Consider the following 27281-nt stretch of genomic DNA (forward strand, 5'->3'; position numbering starts at 1 on the left):
GAGAGCTTTCTGCTTAATTCAGAGACTCTGTCCCTCACCACCCCTTGTTGTAAATATTTTCCAAACTTTGGCCAGCTCAGTTTCGCTCCTTCCCTGAAAGTTTGGGGTGATTGATCAAGTGGGGGCCGAGAAAAAAGGGGGTCCCAAAACGTGTTTCCCCATGCAATTTCCTATAAGACCTTTAGACACGGCTACAGTCCGAACGGCTGAACGGAATTACACCAAATTTGGCAAAGAGGTAGTCCTTGGTTCAGACTTGTGCCTTTAGCTTATTTGGTGTAAATCTGTTCAGTAGTTCCTGAGAAAATGACAGATTCATTTATATATCTATGGGCACGCTGGATCCGCGTACCCTAAGCGCAGCCTGGACGCACCCTGCCGTGCACGAGCTGCATTATGATTGGCTGTCAACATTCAAAATCAGAAAGTGTTGGCAGCCATCTTGTGCCTCGACAAGAATCCCAAAAAAATGTCACAAAACACGAAAAGGGGGCAGGGTAGACACACCCTGACCCCCTAGGCCTGCTCAGGGCCCAAATATATGTTGTTTTTTTAAATTGCGGGATGCACGTAGGATCCGCGCATCCTAGCGATAGAAAAAAAAAAAGATGAACGCGGTCTCCCGTAACATACATAAGGTAATTTGCCCCCGGGGGGCCAAATCCCAGGGGCTCTAATAAAAAAAAGTATGAGGGGTCCCAATCCCCCCCACACTTTCCTGGGGACCGCCACCCCCAGGGGCTCTTAGTTAATGTATGCGGGGGGCTCACGGGACCCCCCGCAGCCTCGGGGACCGCCACCCCCCGGGGCTTGTACAAAATGGGTGGGGGGCTCTCAGGCCCCCCCTAGCCCCGGGGATTGCCACCCAGGGGCTTTAATTTAATGTATGCAGGGGGCTCACGGGGCCCCCACGCAGCCCCGGCGACTGCCACCCCCCTAGGGCTTTTTTTTAAATGGGAGGGGGGCTCTCAGGAACCCCCAGCCCCGGGGACCGCCACCCCCGGAGCTCTAATTTAATGTATGCGGGGGGCTCACAGGCTCCCCCCAGCCCCGCCACCCGGGGCTTTTTTATACATTAAAAAAACCTGTGTGGGGAGGGCCTGAGCCCCCCACACACGCCCCGGGGACTGCCACCTCCCCGGGGCACTACATTTTTTTTTTTGGGGTCCATTATGGACCCCAAGCCCCGGGGACCACCACCCCCCAGGGCTTCTCAAATGATGGGAGGGGGATAGTGTTGCCCCCCTCCTGGAGCTCTCGAGGGCCCTGGGGACCACCACCCCCCAGGGCCGGCTCCTGCAGTGTCCTGGTGTGCCCACCCCCGGTTTACTGCTGTTTGCAATGGGAGGGCGGGAGCCTCGCAGCTCCCACCCTGCCATTGCAAACTGCTTTCCTATTTGGAAGACCTGCTCTCTCTTCCAAATAGGAAAGCAGATTGCTTTTCCATATGGGGAGCAGCATGTTAGCTGCTCCCCATATGGAAAAGCAATGCCGGACTGTGGGGGCACGGTCCCCAAAGGATGGGGCCAGCCCCAGGGGAATGGGGTCCACAGGGCTATTAGTGGCCCGGGAAGGGCCATGCGGCCCCCTTCCCCCCCCCCCAAAAAAGATACTACTAAAACTAGCCCACCAGGTACCTCCAGTACGACCCAGGGAGCTCCATTGCAGAGAGGTGTTCTGAGGCCACGCCCCTTCGCCCCTTTTTACACCTCTCTGCAAAGCGGCTCTGTGGCGCTTACTGGAGGTAGCTGGTGGGCTAGTTGCACCCCAGGGACCCTCAGTGTTCAAGGGGACTTAATCCCCCAACTTACAACGCGCCACAGGGCTCGTTTGCACAGTGGTGAATGGAAGGGGGCGGGCCTGAGTTCACATGTGTGCTAACACGCCCTGTGGCGCGGTTTAAGTTGGGGAATTAATTCCTTGTCAATACTGAGGGTCTCTGGGGGCCAACTAGCCCACCAGGTACCTCTAGTAAGCGCCACAGAGCTGCGTTGCTGAGTGATGTAAAAAGGGGCATGGCCTCTTCTGCAACGCAGCCCCCTGGCGCATACTAGAGTAACTTGTATTTCCTTCCATAGGAATCCATTGTGTGGTTTTCAGCAGAAAAGTTTCTAAGTGTTGATTTTTGAAACGTACAAATATTCCTCTAAAATCAGATGAACTACGAATTCCGATTTACTCTCCTGTTATCAGGAGAGACCTCAGTGCTGCTTCTTTTAGCCCGGCACTGACCCTGAAAAGTAATTCTAACCATACTTACTAGTTACTTGAATTTCCTTCCATAGGCTAACATTGACTGGTTTCACTTGGAAATTCTTCTAAGTGGGGATTTTTTGAACTTTATAAAATTCCTATAAAATCAGCAGAAGTACGAATTCCGATTTACTCACCTGTTATCAGGAGTGACCTCAGTGCTGCTTCATTGAACCCAGTATTGATCCTGAAAAGTAATTCTAACCTTTCTTACCAGTAACTTGTATTTCCTTCCATAGGTTTCCATTGTCTTATTTTCACCAAAAAAGTTTCGAAGTGTCTATTTTCACAAACTAAAAATATTCTTTAAAAATCGCCTGTATGACTTAAAAGCATTTTTTCAACTGTTTACAGGAGATGCACCCGCGCTCGATCCAGGAGCCACCACTGAGTAAGAAAAAGTAACGTTAACACTACTTACCTGTAAAGTGAATTTCCTCCTATAGGATAACATTGGTGAGTCTTAGTGAAAAAGTTTCACATTGGTGATTCTATGTCAAAAAGTTTCTAAGTGTCAACTTTTAAAATACAATAATATTCCTTAAAAATCACTACTGTAACCAAAACGCCTCTTACTCAACTGTTTACAGGAGATGTCCCAGGACAATCTAGGATCCAGTCCTGTGGTTAAAAAAGTAATCCAAAAAGTAACTAATTGCATTTAACTAGAAATTTACATTGACCTCAATGTTGCATTGTGTCTGAAATTGTGTTGCGTTGTGTTGCGCATTTCAACAACTGTAACTACTGTAATTAGAAGACTATTGCTTATTTGCAAAGTATTTAAACTAAAGTAATTCATTCTGAGAAAGTATATTTTGTAATGTAATGTATAATGTAATTATAATGTAATTTAAAAAATAAAATATCTAAAAATAAATTGTAAAAAATTAAAATAATTAATACATTTAAAAATTGTCATGTATAAAACCTTTGAAATTCACTGAAAAAACCATAGGTTTCAGACAAGTTATAGTTATAAATTAGCATTTAAAAAACCTTAGAAATTCACTGAAAAAACCATAGTTTTTAGGGTTGTTATAGTTAGCTAGACAGTTCACTTGTATAAAACCATTGAAATCCCCCCGTTATAATTAGTTGTACTAACTATAACTCGCGCGCCTGCAATTTACTGCTGATGATGTCACATATTACATCATTCATGACATGGTCAGTGACATCACTGATGACATCACTGATGACATCATCCATGTGACAAACTGATACACAGACATCACCTACCGTACTCTCAACTACTGCGAGTTGAACGGATCGTTTCTGACCCTGAGGAATTCTCTAACCAATCAGCAAAAATGATGCAACGTTTCAAACACATGGGCTACCCTGATACAATATTGAAACAAGCCATAGAACGTGTCAACCAAAGAGATAGAAAATGTTTACTGACAGCAACTAAAGCAAGTGAAGGAGACCAAAATCACATGTGTTAGCAAGTTTTCTACTATCAGCCCTCAATACAAAAGCATCATCAAAAAACACTGGCCGCTTTTACAAACAGAATCAGATTTCAAAGGAATTTTCTGTGAAATACCCATATTCGCCTTTAACAGAGGACGAAATCTGGGCGAAAGGATCAAACAACGTTCAAGCCAACCACAATTGCAGAAATTTAAAGGGACGATTCCATGCAGAAACTGTGGAAAGTGTAATAATATCTTACAAGGTAACACCATTACCCACCCGATGAGGGGTCACAAAATCAATTTGAAAGTCAACGCTACATGTGACACAACGAACATTGTTTACATGATTAAATGTCCTTGTGGAAAGTTGTATATAGGCCAGACTGAACGCAAGTTTAAAATAGGATTGAATGAACATAAAAGCAATATTAGAACAAGGGCATTAAAATCTGTTGTGGCAACCCACTTCATCGACGCAAACCATCAGATCAGCCAGATCAAAGCTTGTGTGTTGGAAACAGAAAAACGAGCTGACAGAGACAATAAAAAAAACTTTGCTAAAAAGAGAACTATTGGATATACAATTTACAAACATTGAAGCCTAACGGGATGAATGACAGAACTGAATTTAATTGTTATCTGTAAATGATTGTATCTCCTATGGTCAATGTTTGATGTTCATCATTTAGTCACCTAAAAATATTTTGGATTGTGCAGACGTTTATTATGTAGGGTAACACTGGTTCGATTTAATGGACAGATGCGATAATTATTTACAATTATAGACTGTATCTGCAGAGTGTTTTTAGTACCCATTAAAGCTTAGTATTTCATATTATTTTCTCTACAGTTCCCCTTCGAGGAACATTGAGCCCGTTTCTGTATTCGTGTTATTAATCACAATCGTAGCATCTTACGAACAGCCCGTAATCGCTTGTATAATTAAAGCCCAAATCTTTATTGTTCATTTTGCGCGAGCATTCATCTAGTGAGGTGGTCTTACACCTTTAAATCATTTAGCAGCGCAAACTCACAGATTAAGCCTCACCCCAAGTCTGACGTCACACGCCGACTTTCCCCGGTGCAGGCATGTCCGTTGGTTGTTTGGATTAACGTTTGCATGCTAGCTAGAGGTTAACCAGCGCGCAGGAGAATTAGACATTCTCAGCAGGTAAGCATAGCGGGGTGATTTGTGATGTTACACGTAGTGTAATGCGGGAGAGCCAGAATATAGCGTAAACTGTTTTACCTACACATGTGGACCCTTTCGTAAACTTCCATGTACTTCATGATGAAACAGCCGAGCAGTAGGTATAGGGCAGATAGAATAGAGTTATTGAACCTGAAGGTTTTTTTGAGATAGAAACAGATGCTTAATATAACACGAAATGTACATATAACATGAGGTAACGATTTTTGGATTTACTGTATAGTCTATAATCAACTGATCAAGATGGTAGATACAGATTATATTTACATGTGTTAACTGTTCATTAACGTGTTTTTAGTTATTTGTTAAATAAGGGGTAGAAATTGAAGAAGTTTTTCTTTCGTAGATTTCCCTGAAGAAGGCAGTATAGCCGAAATGCATTGGAATGATGAAATATGCAACTTAATACTTGTTTTGATTATAAACACGCCAATGTTTATATATAAGATGGAATGATAAAGTCTTTTCAACTGTGATGAATTGAGTATGAATGAAATACTCTCAAGACATACTATATAAAGTCTTTTTGGATGAACTTTGTTGGCAGAGTCTTAGCAACCTTCTGTGCCCCTGGAGACACTAAGACAAAAAAAAGGGGGGGGGGGGGGTTCCTTTCTGTGGTTCTTAAATAGAAGCTTGAGTATAATTTGTAAAGCCAGACACCAGTCTGGTCTCCCCGGTCTCCAGCGTCAGACCGAGGAGACCAGGCAGGCGGTTCGCCCTCGAGAAATTGAAGATAAAAAGGCTTGGCTTCAATTAAAAAAGAAGTTTCAACCTCAACAATCCCTTCACATACCAAGAAGAGGGAAGACGCCTTAAACCAGCAAAACTGGCGATATACAAAGCCTCCTGACGTAAATGTCTTGATATACGACTCTTCGAACAAACTATAAAGTCCCTCTGACGAAATAGCGGAGACGTATAACTCTATATAAGGTTATTCTACCTCCAGGATCAAGACTGGTACCGCAAATGGAAATATGCGATAAATATTGAACAATTTTAATGTAGTCCTGAGGAAGGAGTTTCATCGATCAAAGCACCGAAACGCGTCGACAATACTGGCTATTTTTAATTGTTTTTCTACATGTTGATGTATTGAAATATATTGAAATGTGCTTGTGGCTGATTATGATATATGTAGGAAATTTTATGTACAAGACTTTGTCTATATTATGTTTTCTGATAAAGGATATTCTTTTAATAAATATGGTTTTTAATGAATATTATCTCTTTTGATATAATTTATGTTATGTTTAGTAAATATGCTATTGAGGACAGAAAAGTTCTAAAGGCTGGTGTCTGGCTTTACAAATTATACTCAAGCTTCTATTTAAGAACCACAGAAAGGAACCCCCCCCTTTTTTTTGTCATAATATTTCCCAGTCCTTTCTGGGTCTGCCAGGGAAAACTCTCTCTTTTTCCAGTTTACCCCCGGAGACACTAGCACATCTCGTGTTGGTGCAACGTTCTATATATACTACTCCAACGCAGGGAGTAATCCGGAGCAGCACGAACAATTTTGTTTAAAATATTTGAATAATACCAGTAGTGCGCGGTCGCTACATAGATAACAAACTGATACACCTCATCATACAGTAGCATAACCTTTCAACACTCATTATAAAATATGAAGTACCATATTTGAAACCACTGGCACACCAGTACAAGTTTCTAAAAACCCACTCAGTGATTCCTACTTCTACACACACACCTAAACTCTTACCTATAGATTCACTCATACATGCTAACAAAGATCAATAGAATACTATTAAATATACGTCTACACCCACATCAACATTAAATACCAGCACATATCCTATTCACTTATGAAGACATCCTATTCACTTATGCACACAATTGATCATACTTATATTTACTAAGCTACACACTTACACAAACACCACTTTATTTATTCATATAGATAGTAACTCATACTTAGTGTGTTATAAAATCACTATTACAAGTATACACTTATCCATACGTCACTCATACAATCACTGAGTCTTATGTATACTTATTTATGTAAAACAATTGTCACATACACTGCCTTTTATAATTTAGTTTGTTGGATGTATATCATTGAGAAATATATTTTCTCTTTTTATTTTTTTATTTTTCTTTATTTTAATGTCACAAACAACAAATGAGAAAACAACCAAACCTACATAACACAAGCAATAATAGAACCAACAAGAACATCACAAATTGAACAATCCTTAAAAAAAAGAAGAACATTCCACGTATCTCGAATAAGATAGTCAAACAAGTAATAATCTAAATAAGTAAAATTTAAATCACAATCAAACTCACAATGAAAATCATGGCCACTTAGAATAGGAAAGAAAAAATTATACGTACAAATGGAATAATAAATGAGACCAGCGCAAATTAAAAACCCCTGAAAATATGGAGAGAAAAAAGAAGAAAAAGAAGACTTGGAGCAAGCAACAGCAATTAATCCCATTGCAAACTTGCCCACAAATTCCCGAATTTGACCCTAGAGCGTACACCCGCGCTTTTGCCAACGCTAGTTCCATTTCATAAACTCCCCTGAGCAGCAACCAAAAATCAATAATCTTAGGACTTGCTGCCTCAAAGCAGGCCCTGGCAATGCAGAGGCAGCAATGATAACAATTGAGACCAGTGATTTAGGTAGATTACCCGACTCGATGACCACACCCAGAATTATTTCTCTTTCCATTAGCTGCATTGATGTACCAGACAACCTACTCAACACCAAGGCAATCTCCAACCAGAATGTATGTAAGCATGGGCATGAATAAAACATGTGTCTAAGATCCGCAGCATACAAGTTGCACTTTGGGCAGAAAGATTTCAAAGAGCCCTGGGAGTTTGCCCATTTTGAAATAATCTGCGGAGTATAATATAGCATAAACATAATACGATGCTGGTGCAATTTTAGATTGATTGAGGAAACAGCAGAATTAATTGTAGCCAGGGACTCATGAAAATCTTCCATGGTAATTCCAGTTAAAAACATCTGATTAATCTTAACTACCTTCATCACACCATCATCCATCGTTTCTTGCATAAAACACTGATAGGCTTTACCAATCTGGCCCTGGGCAGAAGTGTGAAAAATAGCCCTAAGTACAGCAGTAGTATCAGGGAGAGCATACAAACCCTTCTCTTGCAAAAAATAGTTTTTAATTTGCAGATACTTAAAAAATGAGTTCTGTAGTATACCAAACTCACTTTTTAAGGAAGCAAATGACCTAAAGCCCCCTTCATCATAAATCTGCCCTAGGCAAATTATTCCAGCCTGTTGCCACTTTCTGCAGACAGTGTCCGACAAAATTTCCAGGAACCTAGGGTCATCCCATAAATAAGTGAATTCGTGTAAGTCGGGCAAAGAATACGTTTTACAGATATCTTGCCATATATTATAGATATGCCTAGCTACCTTAAAGCGAACTCTCTTGAAATAGTTTGGGTCCGACATATAGTATAAAAAAAAACCACTGTTAAGACCAAATGTAAGCGGATACGCTAACCAGGTTTTACACACCGTTGGTCCAAAAAGTACACTCTGAATAGGATTAAGAAAGGCAGCCCAAAAGTAGGTTTTAAAATCGGGAAGCTGAAAACCACCTTGCTCATAAGTCAACTTAATATATCTGAGAGCTCTCCTTGCTTTGCGATAGCCCCATATAAAACTACCAATAACAGAATCGAGTCGCTTAAAAAAAGAATTTGGGACCCTTAAAGGAATTGAGCGAAATAAATAAAGAAATTTGGGCAGGATATTCATTTTTACTATGTTGCATCCCACAATTATAGTCAACGGCAGCCTATGCCACCTACGCAAATCTCCAGTGGTTTGTCCGAGTAGATGTTCATACTTCAGTGACATAAAATTATTTATACATCCACTGAGACAAATTCTGAGATAAGTAGCTGTCGTAGTAACACCAAGCTGCGCTGCAGGAGATGCAGGAACGTAATTAAGAATGGTCTGTGTTTTGTTAAGATTAAGAGGGAGCCAAAACATTGCGCCTGTTGTATAATTGCTTCAATCGCTAATTCAGGTCCAGAAGTAAATATCGCAATGTCGTCTGCATAGGCCGTAATTTTTAGAGATATACCATTAAAGCAGACAGGAGAGATAGAATTATTATGGAGAAGATGCCTAATATAGGGGTCGATATAGAGGGCGAATAATAATGGGGAAAGAGGGCAGCCCTGATGGGTGCCCCGCTGGATGTTGACTATCCCGGATGTACAGCCGTTCACCTGGATAGCTGCCACCGGATTACGATACAGTTGCTGGACCACCGAGATGAACCTCCGACCAAGGCCAAATGATTGCATAGTGCTCAATAAACCCCCCCAGCGACCTGGTCGAAGGCCTTCTCGGCGTCCAGCATTATCATGCCAATCCGCTCCTTTACTTGACCAGCTAAATCAAAAGCTGTGTAGAATGTATTTATATGCGCCACCGTGTCCCATCCCTGGTACAAAACCATGTTGTTCTTCTGAAACCAATAGGTGCATACATGGGGCCAGACGAGAAGCGAGCAATTTCGAAAATATTTTAGCATCTGAATTATTAAGAGAAATAGGTCGATATGACCCCATCTCCTCCAACGGTCTACCCTTTTTGGGGAAAACCATAATATTAGTTTTATTCCAGGAAGGGGGAGCGTCTCCTCTATCCAATAGGACGTTGAACAATTTGAGAAGAACTGGTGACAATAATTTCTTTAAAACTTTATAAAACTCTAGCGGTATGGTGTCCTCTCCGACCGCCTTACCATTGGGAAGAGCCACCAGGGCCAGCTCAAATTCCTCAATGTCAGCCAAGGTCTCTAGACACTCTGATTGAAATCTATCCAAAGTTGGAAGAACACTCGCTTGCAAATACCACCCTGCAGCTTGTTGATTATATAATCTGGTTTCCTCAAATAAGATCCCATAAAATTTCCCAAATTCCTCTGCTATATCTTCAGATTTTGTATAGTTATTAGAATCCACACCCTTAATAAGCTTAATGTGCAAATTTGCCCGCTGAACAGCAAGTTGATAGGTCAGCACTCTTCCTACCCTTTCTCCATATTCGTCTTGCTTTATTCTATATTTTAGGAAGTTATTAGCCACTTATCTTTAAGCTTCCTCTGAAGTTTGGCTTTGGTCTCGATAATCTGGGCATAGATCTCTTGCTCCCCACTATCTTTAGATGCTAATGCAGCTGCATGTTGCTGCTCTAATTGCATAAGCCGATTCTGTTCATTAGCACTTTCGATGTTATATTGTCTATTCTGTTTTACTATATACTGGAGAGTTGCCCCTCTCACACATGCTTTTAAACAGTCCCATACCATAGCCATGGATGAAGAGTGAAGGTTGATCAGAATAAATTCCTCTAAAACCGTATGCATATAAGTGACATAGTCCGTATTATTTAGCAAATGTCGAGGGAATGAAAACTCCTTTGCTTGGTATGTTCTAGACCCTGCCAGAGTTACATTAATCATAACAGGGTTGTGATCCAAGGCTATCTTTGGACAAATGATCATTGTTGCATTGACCAACAACCCGTAATTCATGCAAATCATATCGATCCTACAATATTGTTTGTGGGGATGGGAATAGAATGTAAACCCCGGTAGTAATGGGTATAAGGTACGCCAGGCATCATCTAATTGATGGATATGCATTAAATCAAGCATACTGGCCCTTACCTGGACCATTCTAGCCCTTGAACGTGTATTAGTAGTATCAACTTTTTTATCCGTAATAAAATTAAAATCACCCATTACAATACGTTCGCCCTCCCAATCCAAAAGTTCAGAATTCAAAAAATAAACAACTTCAGGGCAATCAATATTAGGACAATATACCATACAGGCAGTGATCTTTTTTCCCAGGACCAGAAACTGCGTGATTGCCCACCTCCCCCGACTATCAGCCAAAGTTCTACGTACGGTCATTTTCGAATACTTATCTTTCAATATCGCAACACCCCTTAAAGATACTGTCTGCGAAGAACAAATAACCAAATAATACCCTAGTTGTTTAAATAACTTTCTATCCTTATATGCGAGATGGGTTTCAGCCAGCCCCAATATTTGAGGCTTAATTACTTTAAGTTCTTCTGCGACCAAACGCCTTTTACCGGGTGTGTTGAGCCCACAAACATTCCAACTCATAATCTTGATTCTAGACATTATAAAAAAAATAATTGGCCACTTGATACTCTAACCAAAACCAAATATCCATTTTCCTACGTGACAAGAGCTCAATTTATATCTAAAATATACCTTTGTTATTATATGCAAAACCCCTCGAAGGCCCCCCCCCCGGGCCCTCCACCCAGTTTCTTGAAAAAGGAATCACCCCCCTAGAAGCTGTCCTGAATGACAGCAAATGAAGGAGAGCCCAACTGCCCCTCCCAGATGCCCCTGGTCAAACCCACACACAATACTCCCCCTCAACCACCAACCCAGCAACTAAGCTGCATTTATCTTCTAAAATCTTTGTAATTTAGGACTGACATGATAAGCCTTTAACTTATTACAAAATTAAAGCTTTACCACCATGCTTCTTACCCCATTACCTCTGACCCCCTCATCCGGACAGACAATTCAGAATAGACCAAGACCTTAGGCAATTCATTAGTCACAGGAAGTTTGCTAAGTGGCCAAAGCTTTTTTAGCCTCCTGCTCATTAACAAAAAAATAGGAGCGGCCATCCTTAACAACTTTAAGCCGGGCAGGCTCCTGCAAAAAAAACCTGAGAACAGACAGACTTAAACAAATCCATTAGTTGTCGTAATTGCCATCTCTTGTCCATTGAAGATTTGCACAGATCAGATCTGACGAAAATCGCCATAGCATCTACTTGAACAGGACCCGTTGGCCTAGCTTTAAAGAAAATAGCCTGACGAAGCAGAAAGTTACCAAAGTAGACCAAAATTGGACGGGGGTCATTTTTTTAAACTTGTATATTAGGTGACAGAAAAAGTAGGAGCAGATGTGCTCTTTGGACCTGCGTGTCCATGTCCCAATCCTCCAGGTCTGGAAATGCCTTCTGTAAAAGATCCACAACAAAAGCCCGAGGATCGGTGCCTTCTTTCCCCTCTGGTATCCCAAAAATCCTCAAGTTATGGCGGCGCTGGCGATTTTTCAGGTCGTCAATTTTGAGTTGCATTGAAGCAAGTTGTGACTCCTGTGCAGTAACCACCTTGACAGTATGAGAGTTAATCTCTTCTACACCTGCCACTCGCTCCTGTAAACCGAAGACCTCTACCGACAAATGCTGGACCTTGCTGGTAACTTCAGACAGAGCTCTTTTTATTTCACTAGAGTCCGCCCTTGCCTGTTGATAATATGCCTGCGCTTCCGCTCTATGAGCAACGAGAGCATGCATGATGCCGGAGAGAGAGGGCTCACCCCTATCGCCCCCTCACTCCCCCTACTCGGATAGTTCTGACCAGCATTAGGTCCTATTTCCACTGCACTAGAGTCATGCAACATAGGGGGGAGGAAGCGGAGCCGAACACTGTTAAAGAGCTGTTATGTCCGAAACTTCTGGCTTCCTTTGAGTGAGGGGGTATCCCACCAACCTCCTTTTGACCTTGGCAGAACACAGCATCTATTGCTGAAGATGTTGGCAGATCCACATTTCTTGGGCTGGTATCACTAGACAGAAGATTATAAGTACCTTGCTCTGCCACAGTCGCTACATTTTTCAAACTACCATGTGGATCAGCACCTCCCTTTGAGGGGGTAGGGGCAACACCATCCCCCTGTGACCTTGCCGCTGAGAGTTTTGAAATAATGGATCGTACTTCTCCCTTAGATGAGACCCATTTCCGCAGAGGGCTTATTCCTGGCGTGGTTTTAGAAGAACTGGTTGCACCCTTTAATCGGCCAAGTGCTTCGTGGATCTGCACAGTATTGCCAGCCCCTCCACCTTTCACATTCCGAATGATCTTAGGCCCTTTATCCTTTCCTTTTGGAGCTATCCCTCCCTCCTCGGCATTGCCTACCAGGCCGCTGCTGCCAGGTTCCGGATTCGTTGGGTAGTGGGCTTTTGCCACCTCACGTTAGTAACAAACCTGAGCCCTGTCGTAACGCTTATCTGCGCCTCAATTTCACTGGCTCCGTCTCCAAGGCTCTGTGAGAGGTAAAGATCATGCCTACTTGGATTACTGTCCTGTGCTATATCACTCAACAGGCAGCTGGGGCCTTTGGCATTTGAACTTCCAATTTGAAAATTTACTGAACCAAGGGAAATATTACCAGTCTCACTTGCAGCTGCTACTAAGCATATACCCCCTGGAGGGAGGGGAGAGGGAAGAGTGGTAGGAGACATATCCACTCTGCGATCACAATCCTCCGTATTCCCCCATCCCTCATTAACTGCTGCATTTAAGACTTCTGCCATCTGAGCGAGGGGAACAGCAGATTCAGACCCACAGGAACGGAGGACCGCTGTCGCTTTTCCAGATTGCAAAAGTTTCAAAATGGGTTTCCCCACCTGCGTGCCGACTTGAGAGCTGCATGCGTTATTACTTGTTAAAGTTTTTTCCAACAATAATACGTTATCTGCAGAAGATTTATCTCGCAACACAGTCTCTCCATTCATACCTTCAGTTCCTGCTCCTGCTCCTGTGATTGTCAAATTTTCTGCTGGAGCCTCAGCGCGCCCTCTTCTGGTTGTGCGTGGTGGAGCCATCTCTCTCTGTGTTTTCTAATACTCTTCCCCTGCTTCAAACGAGGCCCCCGGCATCGATGCCACTTTCACATGCCTTCGCTGCTCACCGCTAGATCCAAAAAAACAGCTATTACTTCGAGCAGGAGACTTTGATTGACTGCACCAAGCCAGTTTTCGAAGCTCCCACGTAGTTGTAGTCCACCTAGCTGTTCGAGCAGAGCGGAGCAGAGAGCTAACATCAGTAAAACGGCACATCCATAGAAAGTAGGCAAAAGAACCAGCCAAAAAGTAATATTGTCACTGAAAATCCGAAAGCCCAAAACGCCCCAAACGCATCATCATCTGTTAGCCGGTGTTACGGTTACTGTTACTGTTGCTTTGACCACTCCGCCCCGCCAGCAACCCGGCACACACAAAATGCGGAGACTGGAACCAGGAGTCGAAAGCCAGGAGTCAAGGGAATCAGAGCAGGGGCAATAACTACTGTATTCCACCAGTCCTTATAAAAAGCGACATCACTGGAAAGGGAAAGGCAGCTTCATTACCTCTCTGCGTATTTTCTTTCTAAGCCGCTAGTAGCCGGGAGCCGAGTAAAGCCAGGCGCCAAAAACCGGCACTGAAGCAGAGGCGGGACCACCGATCTCCGCTGAGCGAGCCAGCTGATCTCTGACAATTGTTTGTTTTGCGGTGGCGTTTAAGCAAAGAAACAACTTCCGCCACTTTCCTCCGTATTTTCTTCTTTATTTTTCGTGGTTTTTGCAGCGGAGATCAAAATTGTAGTCCTGCCGCATCACGGCAGGCTGCCGGCATCACGGCAGACTGCCGGGAGCACGGCGAGGAGCAGCTGAGCGTCCTTCAGCGGCGGCGCACATTCGCCATCTTCCTTCCACTAGAGAAATATATTTTCTCATCACCACACCCATAAAGAGATTCACTCACCAAAACAACTGTTTCCACATACAGTCTTAATCTCATATACCTACTAAATCAACTATTTACACATCTTTCGACAGTCACACACGTCCCTCCCAACTACACACACATTTATTCACTATCCCATACAAATACTCACTTAACTAATTAATAACTAATGTAGACTTTCACATAGCTAGTAACCAACTTATGTAGTAGTTACACAACAAGAGATAGAGGGATACAGGTATTCACACAGTTTAATCACTATCCCATATATTTAGTGAGAAACTTTACATTTGTCATTTAGACAAACACATTGCTACTAAATCCTCCATTCAGACACTTCTACATCCACTCAGTCTTCAAGGCTGATTGCTATATATATAATACTTATTTAAATATCGAAGCAAACCACATTCACTGGATGATGTCATCAGTGATGTCATTTGAGATGTCATCAGTGATGTCACTGACCATGTCATGAATAATGTAATATGTGACATCAGCAGCAGTGGATTGCGGGCGCGCAACTTATAGTTAGTACAACTAACTATAACGTGTGGAGAAGTGTGGCTCACTGGTTAGAGGAGGCATACCTTGAAGCAGAGGTCAGACCCGGGACCAGGGTTCAATTCCCGACACGGCAGGGTCTGAGCCCAAGTGTCCACGGACTCGATAATTCTCACTTCGGTGCCTTCTCGAATCACGGGTTCACACTCTACAACTCTTGGCAATAGCTTGCTTAATCTCCACTACGGCCCCCCGCGGCGGGATGCCTGGCTTTCACCTTGGGGATGCCCAGTACGGGTTATCTCACAGGGAAAAAGCCAGGACGGGTTCCCAATGCAAGTGCCGAGATGCCCTAGGGTAAGTCGAAGAAGAGGCGTTCCCGCCTTGAAACGCGTCGACATGGAAATTATATCAAGTAGTATGTAATCGCGTGTGACAGAAAGGCACGCATGCCGGAGGTGGGGAGAGTGCTGTGTGCCTTCTTTGACCGGATGGGTTCGTTGTTGGAATATATATACATATCCAGTGTGGGTTTATTATAATTCAGTAACGTCATTATGGTGCAGTGGAAATCGTAATGACACGGAACTTGAAAGCCATAAAGAGTATTGGGTGTTATATATATATATATATATATATATATTCTTTACCACGCCAAACTTCAAATAAAAGACGGCGCTGGCTCTGTGAATCTGAATCCAAACAATTTATTTAAATGATCAGTTGCTGCTTAGACGCATTTCGGCGGCTTGCTCCCGCCTTGTTCACTACATCTGCATTACATTTTCCTTAGGTATTTATACACATACATGATTACATGGGTTCAATTACCATACTGGTTTCATCTAGCTGTTGCTAAGGTTACACGGTTACTCCTCATGTATGGACATAGAGAAGTTCATGACTTGCAGTGTTAGACGTGACCAGTCTTTACACTACAATTGAACATACTAAGGGCCTACAAGCCGTACACTATTTTCTGAAAGGGAGGTCATTACAGTTAACTGAACATAATGAAATGCTGATTGAATTTACCAGTTTCTGTTTGACCAATAACAGTTTCCTTTTTGAAAAACAGCATTATCACCAGGTACGGGGTATCGCCATGGGCACCTGCTTCGCCCCCAGCTACGCAAATTTATTTGTGGGCTGGTGGGAGAAGCAGGAGGCCTGGGCGGACAAGTACAGCAAATGGGTCAGTTGTATTATGTTATATCATGGCATAGATATATCGACGACTTGTTTATTTTATGGAAAGGTCCACAAAGTGATGCTGAAGAATATATCAGTGAATTGAACAAAAATTCCCTAAATTTACACTTCAGCGGGCAACTGAGTAAAAAAGAAGTTTCTTTTCTAGACCTTAAAGTTTATGTGTGTGAGGGTAAGATCTGCACCTCATACAGGAAAGAAACAGCAGGAAATTCCATTTTAGAAGCCTCTAGTAGCCACCCAAAAAATCTTAAGGATAGTATACCATATGTGGAGTAGTATACCATATGTGGAGCTTCTGTGCATGAAGAGAAATTGTACCAATATAGATGACTTTCATGCTGCTGCACAAGAAGCGACAGACAGATTCAGAGCACGTGGCTATTGCCAGGATCTACTGCTTAAAACTCTGACTAAGGTTGAGAAAATACAGAGACGCTGCGTACTAAAGGATAGGGAGAGGCCTATTAACAGAGAGGATGATACATGTCGATTTATCACCACTTTCTCTAATGAGGCAGGGATTTTGAGAAAAATCTTTTTTTTTTTAAGTTTTTTTATTTTTCAATCAACATCAGAATTACATATTCATAATACATTGCCAGAGAAGCAGAAACAACAAAAAAAAAGAAAAAAAATATATATATATTCTTGCAATTCGGAAAGCATTAACGTCAATTTTAAAACTAATGAAGCATTTTTTTCCAAATACACAAAGAGCTTTAAACACAATGGAAGACCATCATTAAGAGATATCACATATTCTTAATTGCGTCTGACTTTCCACCTATTTCATCTTAAGTCTCTCCCAGCCTTCTTTTCCATTCAATTATTGGGGCCCATATCCTCCGTCCAGCCTCTTTTTTTACCTTTTTTTTCATATAGGGCCATTTCTAATATATATATGGCCAGTACACGAGAGATCCATTGTTGTAATGTTGGGGGGTTTGGGTCTTTCCAGAGTGTTGCTATACATAGTCTGCTGAGAGTCATAGCTAAGTACAGAAACTCATGGTGAAGAACGTCTACACCCGCCCTCACTACACCCAAAATCATGACTTCATCTGTCAGAGTTAAATGTATCCCCAGAGAGTCGGAGAAGAATTGTTCCAAAGATTTTTTATATATATCCAGAGAGGGGCATGATGCAAACATATGGATTGTATCTGCTTGTGTGGATTGGCATCTCGGACAGATGCCCCCGTTATTTCCCCCCCACTGCGCTATTTTTTGAGGGGTATAATAAAGTTCAAACATAGTCTTATATTGCTGAGATTGTAAATTTGCTACTTCTAAGACCGAATTTGACAGTTTTAATGACTTCTCTGCCTCATTTCCTGTTAGACCTAGTTTGACTCTCCACTTCACATACATTCTATCACAATCATCCTTTTTATATTTACAGATTTCCTCGTATAATTGCGAGATGGAGGATCCCCCTTCTTCCCTTACACATTCCAGTAGTTCGACCCTCTGGAAATTCATGTCTCCTCCCTGTTTCTTTACCAGAACTGACCTCACTTGTAAGTACTTAAAAAAATCTCTGCGTCCTAAGTTATATAAGCGTTGTGCTTGCTCAAACGAGATCAGACCGGTTGCCCCTATAAGGCCCCCGATGGTTTTAACCCCTAATGCATCCCATCCCCTCATAACTGAGTCGTGAAATACCCCCGGCAGTGATGGGTTCCCATACAGAGGGGTATAGTAATTCATTCTCCCTAGTTTTAAATTTCTCCTTATCCCAGACCAGACTGATCTTGCGGCCACCAAGGTCTTAAACCTTACTTTTTTTGTGATAGCTCCTCTCCTCATAAGTGAGTAACCATTGACTAGAGTTTTTCACTACGAGTTCGTATACGTCTGGGATCCCATCTCTGCCTCTCCATCTGTCTATAACACTCCCCCCCAGCATGCCTCTGGTATATTGCAAGACCGTTGCCCAATAATAAGCCTTAAAGTCTGGTAGCGCCAGCCCACCTCTCTCTTGGGAGTGACAGAAATTTTTGGCTGCGACGTGTTTTTCCCTTGGCCCAAATAAATCTGTTTGTTACCTTTTCTAGCTCCCTGAACCAACTATTATTAAAAATTAATGGTATGGTCCTAAATAAATAAAGCACTTTTGGCATAAACACCATTTTGATAACATTGCAGCGACCAATTGTTGTTAGATGTAGGTTATTCAGTTTGTCAAAATCAATTTTGGCCTTATCTATAATGGGGCTTAAATTCTTCGATACCACTTTCGAGAGGTCTGAGGTTATGCGAACCCCCAAATATACTGCTGTTTCTACCACTCTTGGATCGACCAAAGATATATTCTGATTTATCACTACTTGGGTCTTATTTACATTTAATTTATACCCAGACAGTCTTCCAAATGTAGCCGCTTCCTGTTCTATTTCTGTTAGGGCTGACATTGGTTCGCTTGATGTTATGGCCAAGTCATCCGCATATCCTAGTATTTTAGTTTCATACCCGTTCAATGCTATGGGCAAGATGTTTCTGTTCTGCTCTATTCTCCTAATGAATGTATCTATGTATAGAGCGAAGAGTAGCGGGGAGCAAGGGCACCCTTGCCTAGTTCCTCGTCCAATAACTATTGTACCACTCAGCTCCCCCATGGTTCTAACTCTTATTCTTGGATTGTGGTATAAGGCTTTCAGAGCTCCCACATAGCCCTCCCCCAGATTCAGCTTCTCCAACGCAGCCCAGAGGAATCCCCACGAGACCCTATCAAAAGCCTTCTCAGCATCTAAAAGGATCAATGCCATAGGGTCTCGTGAGGATGCCGTACCATCGAATAACGTGAGCACTCTTCTGACATGTTCCGCTGTTCCTCTCCCAGGGATAAATCCATGCTGCCATGGGGAAACAATCTTGCCAATTACTGCACCTAGCCTATTTGCCAGCATCTTGGAGTAAATTTTCACATCGCTGTTCATTAGGCTTATCAGCCTATACGACCCAGGATTGGTTGCAGGTTTATCTTTTTTCAGAAAGACAATCATAGTTGCCTCTCCCCATGACTCCGGAGGTATCGCACCCTCTTGTATATTTACAGCCAACTCATATAGTTCTTCTTCTATCTCTGGCAAAAATGTTTTGTAAAACTCCAAGGGTATAGAGTCCGGGCCTACTGCTTTGCCAGATGGTAAGTCATGAATTGCCCTCTGTATTTCTACTTTATTAAATGCCGTCTCCAATGTCCCTCTGTCCTGGGTCGTTAGTTTCTCTAATCTGACACTCCCAAGATAATTATATATATCTTCGCTAGATGCCATATAGTCAGCTTCATATAGCTTCTGATAGTAGTCTCGAAAGCTAGCACATATACTCTCGGGTGTTGTTGCGACACTTCCATTCTCAGATCTGATCTCAGATATATCCCCCTTTGTAGCAGCCTGCCTTGTTCGAACAGCTAGCGTTCGACCTATCTGCTCACTATACTCATATTGATCTTTCCTCCAAGCCAAATATTTCCCTGCTGCTTTAGACGCAAATAGTTCCCCAACCGCTGCCTTAGCCATAGCAAGCTCGTATGTTATTCTAACAATATCCTGATTCGCCCTAATTGCGCTACTGAGTTCATGTTCTAGTCTGGCAACTGTCCTTATTCTCGTTTCTACTTCCTCCCTCTCTACCTTATTCCGCCTAATCGAGTATCTGATTGTCTCCCCCCTTATACCTGCTTTTAGGGTGTCCCATACTACTGCAGGGGGAGCAGAACCTTTGTTTAGTACCAAAAAGTTTCTTATCCATTCTTTCATTAGAGCAGTGTATTCTGAGTCCTGTAACAAAGCTCTCTCAAAAGTCCAATTTGTCATCTTCTTTTGTTGGACAGCGGTTGTTATATCTAAGATAAGCGGGTTATGGTCGGACATTACCCAGGGTAGTATGCTAATCTTTGCGCTGGGGATGCTCAGACGTGGGTCCCAGGCACTCCACACCACTGGAGTCAAGCTAGCCGGGCTGATGAGAGGTGTAACCTCGAAACCGGTCCGGTCCTCGGATGCTTGATACCGTTCTGGGAAGGACATGGCTTTTGTAGTTCGGACTGGACTGTTCCCATGGGGCACAGGGTCAGAGCTGATTTGCATATCACCATTGTCTAACCCAGGGTGGTGTGGAGTGCAAAAAAATGATGGATTTGGGCCCAGATCTTTGGACTGGGGTGAATGTGTGACATTGATCCACATTCGGTCCATCACCTGTTTTGTTTGCAAATACCGCCATAAGTGCGCTGGGGATGCTCAGACGTGGGTCCCAGGCACTCCACACCACTGGAGTCAAGCTAGCCGGGCTGATGAGAGGTGTTACCTCGAAACCGGTCCGGTCCTCGGATGCTTGATTCCGTTCTGGGAAGGACATGGCTTTTGTAGTTCGGACTGGACTGTTCCCATGGGGCACAGGGTCAGAGCTGATTTGCATATCGCCATTGTCTAACCCAGGGTGGTGTGGAGTGCAAAAAAACGATGGATTTGGGCCCAGATCTTTGGACTGGGGTGAATGTGTGACATTGATCCACATTCGGTCCATCACCTGTTTTGTTTGCAAATACCGCCATAAGTGCGCTGGGGATGCTCAGACGTGGGTCCCAGGCACTCCACACCACTGGAGTCAAGCTAGCCGGGCTGATGAGAGGTGTTACCTCGAAACCGGTCCGGTCCTCGGATGCTTGATTCCGTTCTGGGAAGGACATGGCTTTTGTAGTTCGGACTGGACTGTTCCCATGGGGCACAGGGTCAGAGCTGATTTGCATTTCGCCATTGTCTAACCCAGGGTGGTGTGGAGTGCAAAAAAACAATGGATTTGGGCCCAGATCTTTGGACTGGGGTGAATGTGTGACATTGATCCACATTCGGTCCATCACCTGTTTTGTTTGCAAATACGCTATATTGCAGCACGCTATTAAGGACAGACCCGTCCTGTGACGTGCCCGTTATTCCTTTGTCATTCCGTTACCTCGGCGTAGGTAATTGTTAGTGTAATTGCCAGTGTTGGATTGATTATACAATGCACTAAGAGGGCATCTTAGAGATGCCCCCTGAAAAACAACCCGCCTCTGGTGGGTTCCCCGACTGGTAAACACCAACCTGCCACCAAAAAGACAAGTTTCTGGACCCCTAAGGGTGGGAGCCATCGCTTCCTGAGCCCAGAAACAGACTTTCCTGGGCGGAGGTGGTCACACAACTCCCCGCCCCCTTTCCGGTCAGGAAGAGCCATCTGTGGCAGGGGAGCTTCAGAGGCCTTGCTGCGTTAGTAACGCAACCCCCATCCTCTCCTGCTTTCAGGAGCAGGCCCCTTTCTGGTCTCCCCTCCTTTTCGGCAGGAAGACAGGCGGGAAAAAGTATAACAGCTCATAAGGTGTGCCCACCTCTACCAACCCCACTCCTCAGGTGGGCGAGGCAAGGTGAAGCCCACTCTTCAGTCACCACCATCTTGCAGATGGCAGAAACTGTCCAATCAGTGTTGGGGATTGTGCCCATTCCCCCACGTGAGGTGATCACACCAAGGGTGTAGTCACCCCAAGGTCAGTAGCCCACTGGCTACTGAACTCAAGACCCCTAAAATGCCCACTAAATACAGTATTTAGGGGACAGGCCTGAACCCAGAAGGGAGATTCCAGCAAACTACCAAGAAGGACGAAAGGAGACGCTCAACAGAGGAGACTGCAGATAAGAACTGACTTGGCCCCAACCCCACCGGCCCGCCTGCAGATTCCAGAGATCCTCCGCAAAACAATTGCCTTGTCCTGCAGCTATCGACCTCCAGAACCCCTGGGACGACGGAGTGCCTTCAACAAAGACCAGTTCTCTTGTGAACAGCAGCTCTGATCAAAAGAATCACCAAAAAAAGACTCCCAGCCTGCTGAGGACAAAGAAACCCAATACCAGAAACTACCACTGCACCCTACACCCACGAGTGGCCCACTGGTCCTAGCGTGGTCCCCCAGCGCTCTAGAGTCCAAGTCCACCGTGGGTGGACCCCTCCCAGACTCCACATTGCTTGCAGCCTCTGCACAGACACCCCCCCCCCCCAAACCGTGAGTTACCCCGTAAGGTGAAATCCGACTTTAAAAGGCGCCCCGGCATCTGCCACCCTGCACCCTGGAGAAGAGTTTCTGAGGTACACCTACATCCAGAGCCCTCCAATTTACCTGCCACGCTGTTAGTTTCTTCCGAAGACTTCCTGGACCGAGCCTGCAGCTAAAAACCAAAACCAGCAATTCCCATTGAGAACAGGACACCGATGCCAAAACAGCACACTGCACCAAGCCACCAATGTGCCGCTAAGGGTGCACTTTGTGTTTTATCTTGAACCCCCTTTGCCCTGAGCTAGATCTTAGGAGCATTGCTCCCACATCCAAGTGGCCTGCTCGTGAGCAGGCACCAATCGGAGGCCTTCTCTCCCCCATTGGATAATATTGGGCCTCAGCACTCTTAACCCGGTCACCCTAGTGCCTCTGAGGGTGCTTTGAGAGTGCTTTCTTGACCCCTGTGGAACCCTTGTTCTAACCTCAGAAAACCAACTTGCAAACCTAAGTACTTACCTGTAAACCAATAACTTCATTTCCTCCAATAGTATTGCATGGGCTGCTTTTCTGTGAAAAATGTTTTGTTGGAAAATTGTACGAACCCTTAAAAAAAGGTATACTTACAAAAACTGATTTGCTCACCTTTTATCTAGGAAATGTCCAAGTGTGATTTCTAGGCATATCACATGGTTGTAAAAAAGGGAACTAGAAAAGTAATCTGAAAAGTAACTAACAATGTAATCACAATAATAACTGAAAAGTAATCCCAACTGTTTTATGGACCAGTAACTTACCTGTAACTGATCCAATTGCATTAAACTGTATTTAACTGCCTTATTCTTGCAAAGTACTATTACACTGACCTGTACCAGGCCTGGCTTGGTTCTAGAAATAAAATACAACTAAATAATATTTTCATACAAAGCAAATTGGTCAGAGTTCAGTATTTCAGTGTGTGAAATATTTCTTGCCTGAGTGTGAACAATAAATACTTAAAACTACCCTCTGATAAAGCCTCACTGCTCGCCCACACTACCACAAATAGAGAGTAAGGTATTCTCTCCTTAAGCCTCTGCCTACCTTTGGGGATCCACTGGACTAGGTGCACATTATACCTTACTTTGGTATAGCATATACAGTGCCAGCTTCCTACACCATCTGTGCAGAAGTACTTAGATCGGCACTTCACACATGAATCATCACAAAAGGGAGAGTATCTCCAGGAGATAAAATTCTAAATTTTAAAAAAAGTTCTAAGAAAAAAATCAAAGGCAGTCTACTTTCTCTGTCTTACAGAAAATGTGAAGGGATAGTCTTATACAGTGTCTATATGCACATCTTTATGCTTATACTACAGGTAGTGAAGGCACTCCTAGTGGAGAAAATGTGCAAATATTTTTCTATGACCGCATGTTGGTTAGAACTTCTAAAGACACGGTTTTCTCCAAGGAGTGGACTCAAAACAAGGGGGTTGTTGGGGGTGGGAAGACAAAAATATATTAGCTACATGGTGCACCTGAAGCTGGACTAGTGCAAAATAACTAAGAATGTTTTCCAAGGTAAAACACTATGAAGAACACAGTCAGAATTCAGTTCTGCCTGGAGACTCGCTCAAACTCCAGGCGTGAAAAAAATCTAAACATTGGTAGACTCCTGGATGGAGTGGAGTGCTTAGCACATTCACCTCGCGGGCCAAAATTTGGAGAGTTTCAAAGTAGGTGAACCTACTACTAAACAAACAATATTATTTTGCCTATGGGCAAGTTAATACAGTGTATTGTTGTGCCATCTTTCTGAAGATATGCAGCTTGAGGTAGGGAACCGATGTAACCATGTCAATCTATAAACAATCTAATGCTGGAAAATAATGAGCTAGACAAATGCACTGAAATTAATATTTAGCTAGTTCAGGTTTTTAAGCTAAAAGCCAAGGCAAAGGCAAGGTGCTTAGTACACATGAAATCAAATGTTTATAAAACTTAAAAGTTACATTTGTTTAAACATATGTAGAAAGATGACAAAATGAAACGAGGATTAAATACAAATACATTTAGATGCTGATATGGAGTAATGAAGATCTACTACAATGGATAGAAACCAAAGATAAAGGTGAAGACAGGAGTGCATAGGTGAACAACATGGCTAATTGATTTCTGCACTAGCACTCCTGGTGCTTTCGGTATCTGCCAGGAAAGAACAAAGTCCAAACAAAATAAGTATTTGAAGGATACAAGACGCAAAATAACTCCTATGAACTACATTATTTGAAGTTTGTCACCTCTCTTGGAGCTGGACTCTTCTTCTGTGAGGTCAATCACTACCCCAAAACCCTTCTTAATTTCTTCATTTGAAACCTGTAAGAATCAAATGTTAACATTTATGCTTCTTGAACCATGAATACACGTAAATGAAAGAAAAATAACAAAAACACATTCAAATGTTAACAATGATTACTTGGAATACATATCTGCATGCTCTGGCTAAAACAAAAAATGAAAAGCAATGCCATCCATCATTATATCATCCATCATGTAGACAGACAAATCCAATCCTTTCACCTAGTGTTAAAACAAAAAGTTACTTAACTCCATTACTGTATTTCAGTTAAGGAAACACAACCATAAAAACATCCACAATAATGACATTATAAAACACAAAGTAAAATGTATTCATATCTAAACAATGCTTAATATTAGAAAAATGAAATCTTGGAAGGATGATCTCAGGTTAACAGCCTTAACCAGAAAGCCAGCTGTGCAAAGTACGCATTAAGAGTAGACCACATTTTTTAAAATAAACTTTTTTTTTTTTTTTAATGTTGGTTTGCCCCAAGTGGAATTATTTTTTTTGTGTCAGAATTATTTTAACAGAGGGACAAAGTAAAACCTGCAAGCAAGTTTATAAAATCCACAAAAAACATGAAATGCATATCCTTAAGTAAAAGACAACAAATGGTGCATATGACCCGCTCTGAACATAGGGAACAATTTACCATGATATAAACTATGCACCAAAGTTAAATCCACTGGTTATAAACAATATCATTCAATTAACAAGCAACTAAGTTGAAAAAAGGTACTTCTAGCACACAACTCATCTGCCTTTACAATGTTCATGAGGGTCTCAAAAGGATCCGGCTTAGCAAGCTTATCAGACACTTGTTTGATATAGGTCAACCAACAAATCTTCTGAAATGAATCAGTTGACATGCTTAGATAATTTCATGGTTAAAGCTTGTGGCAGGGTTGACCTAAATGGAGACCCATACAAACATGGATGAGAGTTTGATAATATTTTCTATATAGTTTAAACCCAATTCTTCACTTCACAGGTTATGAGAAGTGCACTGTGATATACAATGAAGTTGACTTCAGAACCGGTTTTCCTCAACCTGCAAGAAGGAAAAGTTACTTACTTGGGGTAATGAGCTTTCTCGTGGATACTCTATCTACCTGCCAGTTCCTCAACTGTAGAATAATCCCAGACTCCAGCCAGACTGGACAAAGAATCTTCAAATCTCTCAAGTCACCATTAGGCGACACTGGCTTTGTATCGAGACTGGAAGTGGCACCATAGGACGTTACTGAAGCTATATAGCGCCCACCTCTATGTAACGATAACAGTTACCATTCTTGTTTTTATCCGCCTTCGAAGCGGGTGAATGGAAAGCCATCTAGAAGGCTGTTAGTTCTAAAACTAATTTGTATTCTTATTAACTCTCCCTATAACACATCCATCAAAGTGGGAGCCGGATGGGTCAGTGAGTAATCTGAAGATAGGTAAGAGTATCCATCAGAAAGATCGCTACCACAGGTAAATACCTTTCTTCTGATGGTTACCTTCATCTGCAGATTTTCACCTTTAGAATAGATTCCGAAGCAGTACCGTGCCCAGGAGGAGGGTTGATGGATAGTTAGACTCGAAATATTTTGGGACAGATCTGGAAAAGTGGTCGTCCCTACGCACTCCAGAATCCAAGTAGTAGTGCTTGGCAAAGGTATGGAGAGATGCCCATGTTGCTGCCTTACATATCTCTGCTATTGGTAATCCTCTGGCAAGTGCAGAAGTTGATTCTGCTCTGGAGAATGGGTTCCAATCGCTTCTGGAGGTTATTTCTTGGCCTTAGTGGCAAGTCTTATTGCAGAGGATTATCCATTGGGACAGGGTCCACTTCTGAGCCGCTTTCCATTCTTGGTACCATAATGGCACACAAAAAAACTGAGAAGGCAAGCGCTGATAATGCCCTTTTCACCTCCAATGTTACAAATGTCTCAAATACCCTCTCCCAGTGGGTATAACTTGAGCGGCAGGTCCTCAACCAATTGGAAATAAACCACCTCAGGATGCAGACACCTCGAGCAAGTTGAGTTCACACCGTTCACACAACAAAATTTAAACCAGCTAGAGTGATAATTGCAAAATTGTCAAATGCAACATCCATTGTCTGCTATTTGATATCACTTTTTGTGCTTGAATACAGCAGTACTGCCAAACATCATGGGCAAAGATAACACCAAAGTCCTTTTCCCAACTCTTTTGCATAAGCTCTTGTGCTATCCAAATCACATTATAAAGTTTAGTTATCAGACCTTCAGGAACTTAGGTAATAGCAAACAATGTCAAAGGAGTAGCCGGATTATCAAGTATATATTTTTTTCCGCGTGCATTGAAACATAAAATATGTAAAAATATGCATGGGAGTGGTCTGCCTCTCTGTTTACAGAGCTCTAATGTAATAAAATAGCCATCAACAAAGATCATCCGATATCCTCAGCCCAAAGTCTGTTAATTGTCTTTTGGAGTTTGATCCATAAGAAACTAATAACAAGAAGGTACACAGTACAACACAAAGTTATAGTTTAAACGCAGGCGTACAGCTCTATGAACCAGAGCAACAATAGTGGTCAATGGAGTGCCATCTGCCATAACTTGCTCCGTTTTTATATGATAGAAGTCAGTATTTGGGATGTTTCTGAAGAAACATTTTGCTGGAGCCACCAAACAATGTTTCAGATTAGGAGTCCCCCGTTAGGCAGAAGAA

At 42.7% G+C, this 27281-nt stretch overlaps 1 protein-coding gene across 1 annotated transcript in view; it reads right to left on the reverse strand.

Annotated features, from left to right (window-relative positions):
- The window catches only part of ATF7IP2 (activating transcription factor 7 interacting protein 2), a 280782-nt gene that overhangs the window by 68003 nt on the left and 185498 nt on the right, over window positions 1-27281 (reverse strand). The window contains exon 9 of the mRNA XM_086941363.1: window positions 24519-24594. Within this exon, the coding sequence (XP_086797489.1) occupies window positions 24519-24594 (76 nt within the window). The remainder of the gene's footprint in view (window positions 1-24518; window positions 24595-27281) is intronic.

Source organism: Lissotriton vulgaris, chromosome 10 (genome assembly GCF_964263255.1).
Source record: "Lissotriton vulgaris chromosome 10, aLisVul1.2, whole genome shotgun sequence".
NCBI classification, from domain to species: Eukaryota; Metazoa; Chordata; class Amphibia; order Caudata; family Salamandridae; genus Lissotriton; species Lissotriton vulgaris.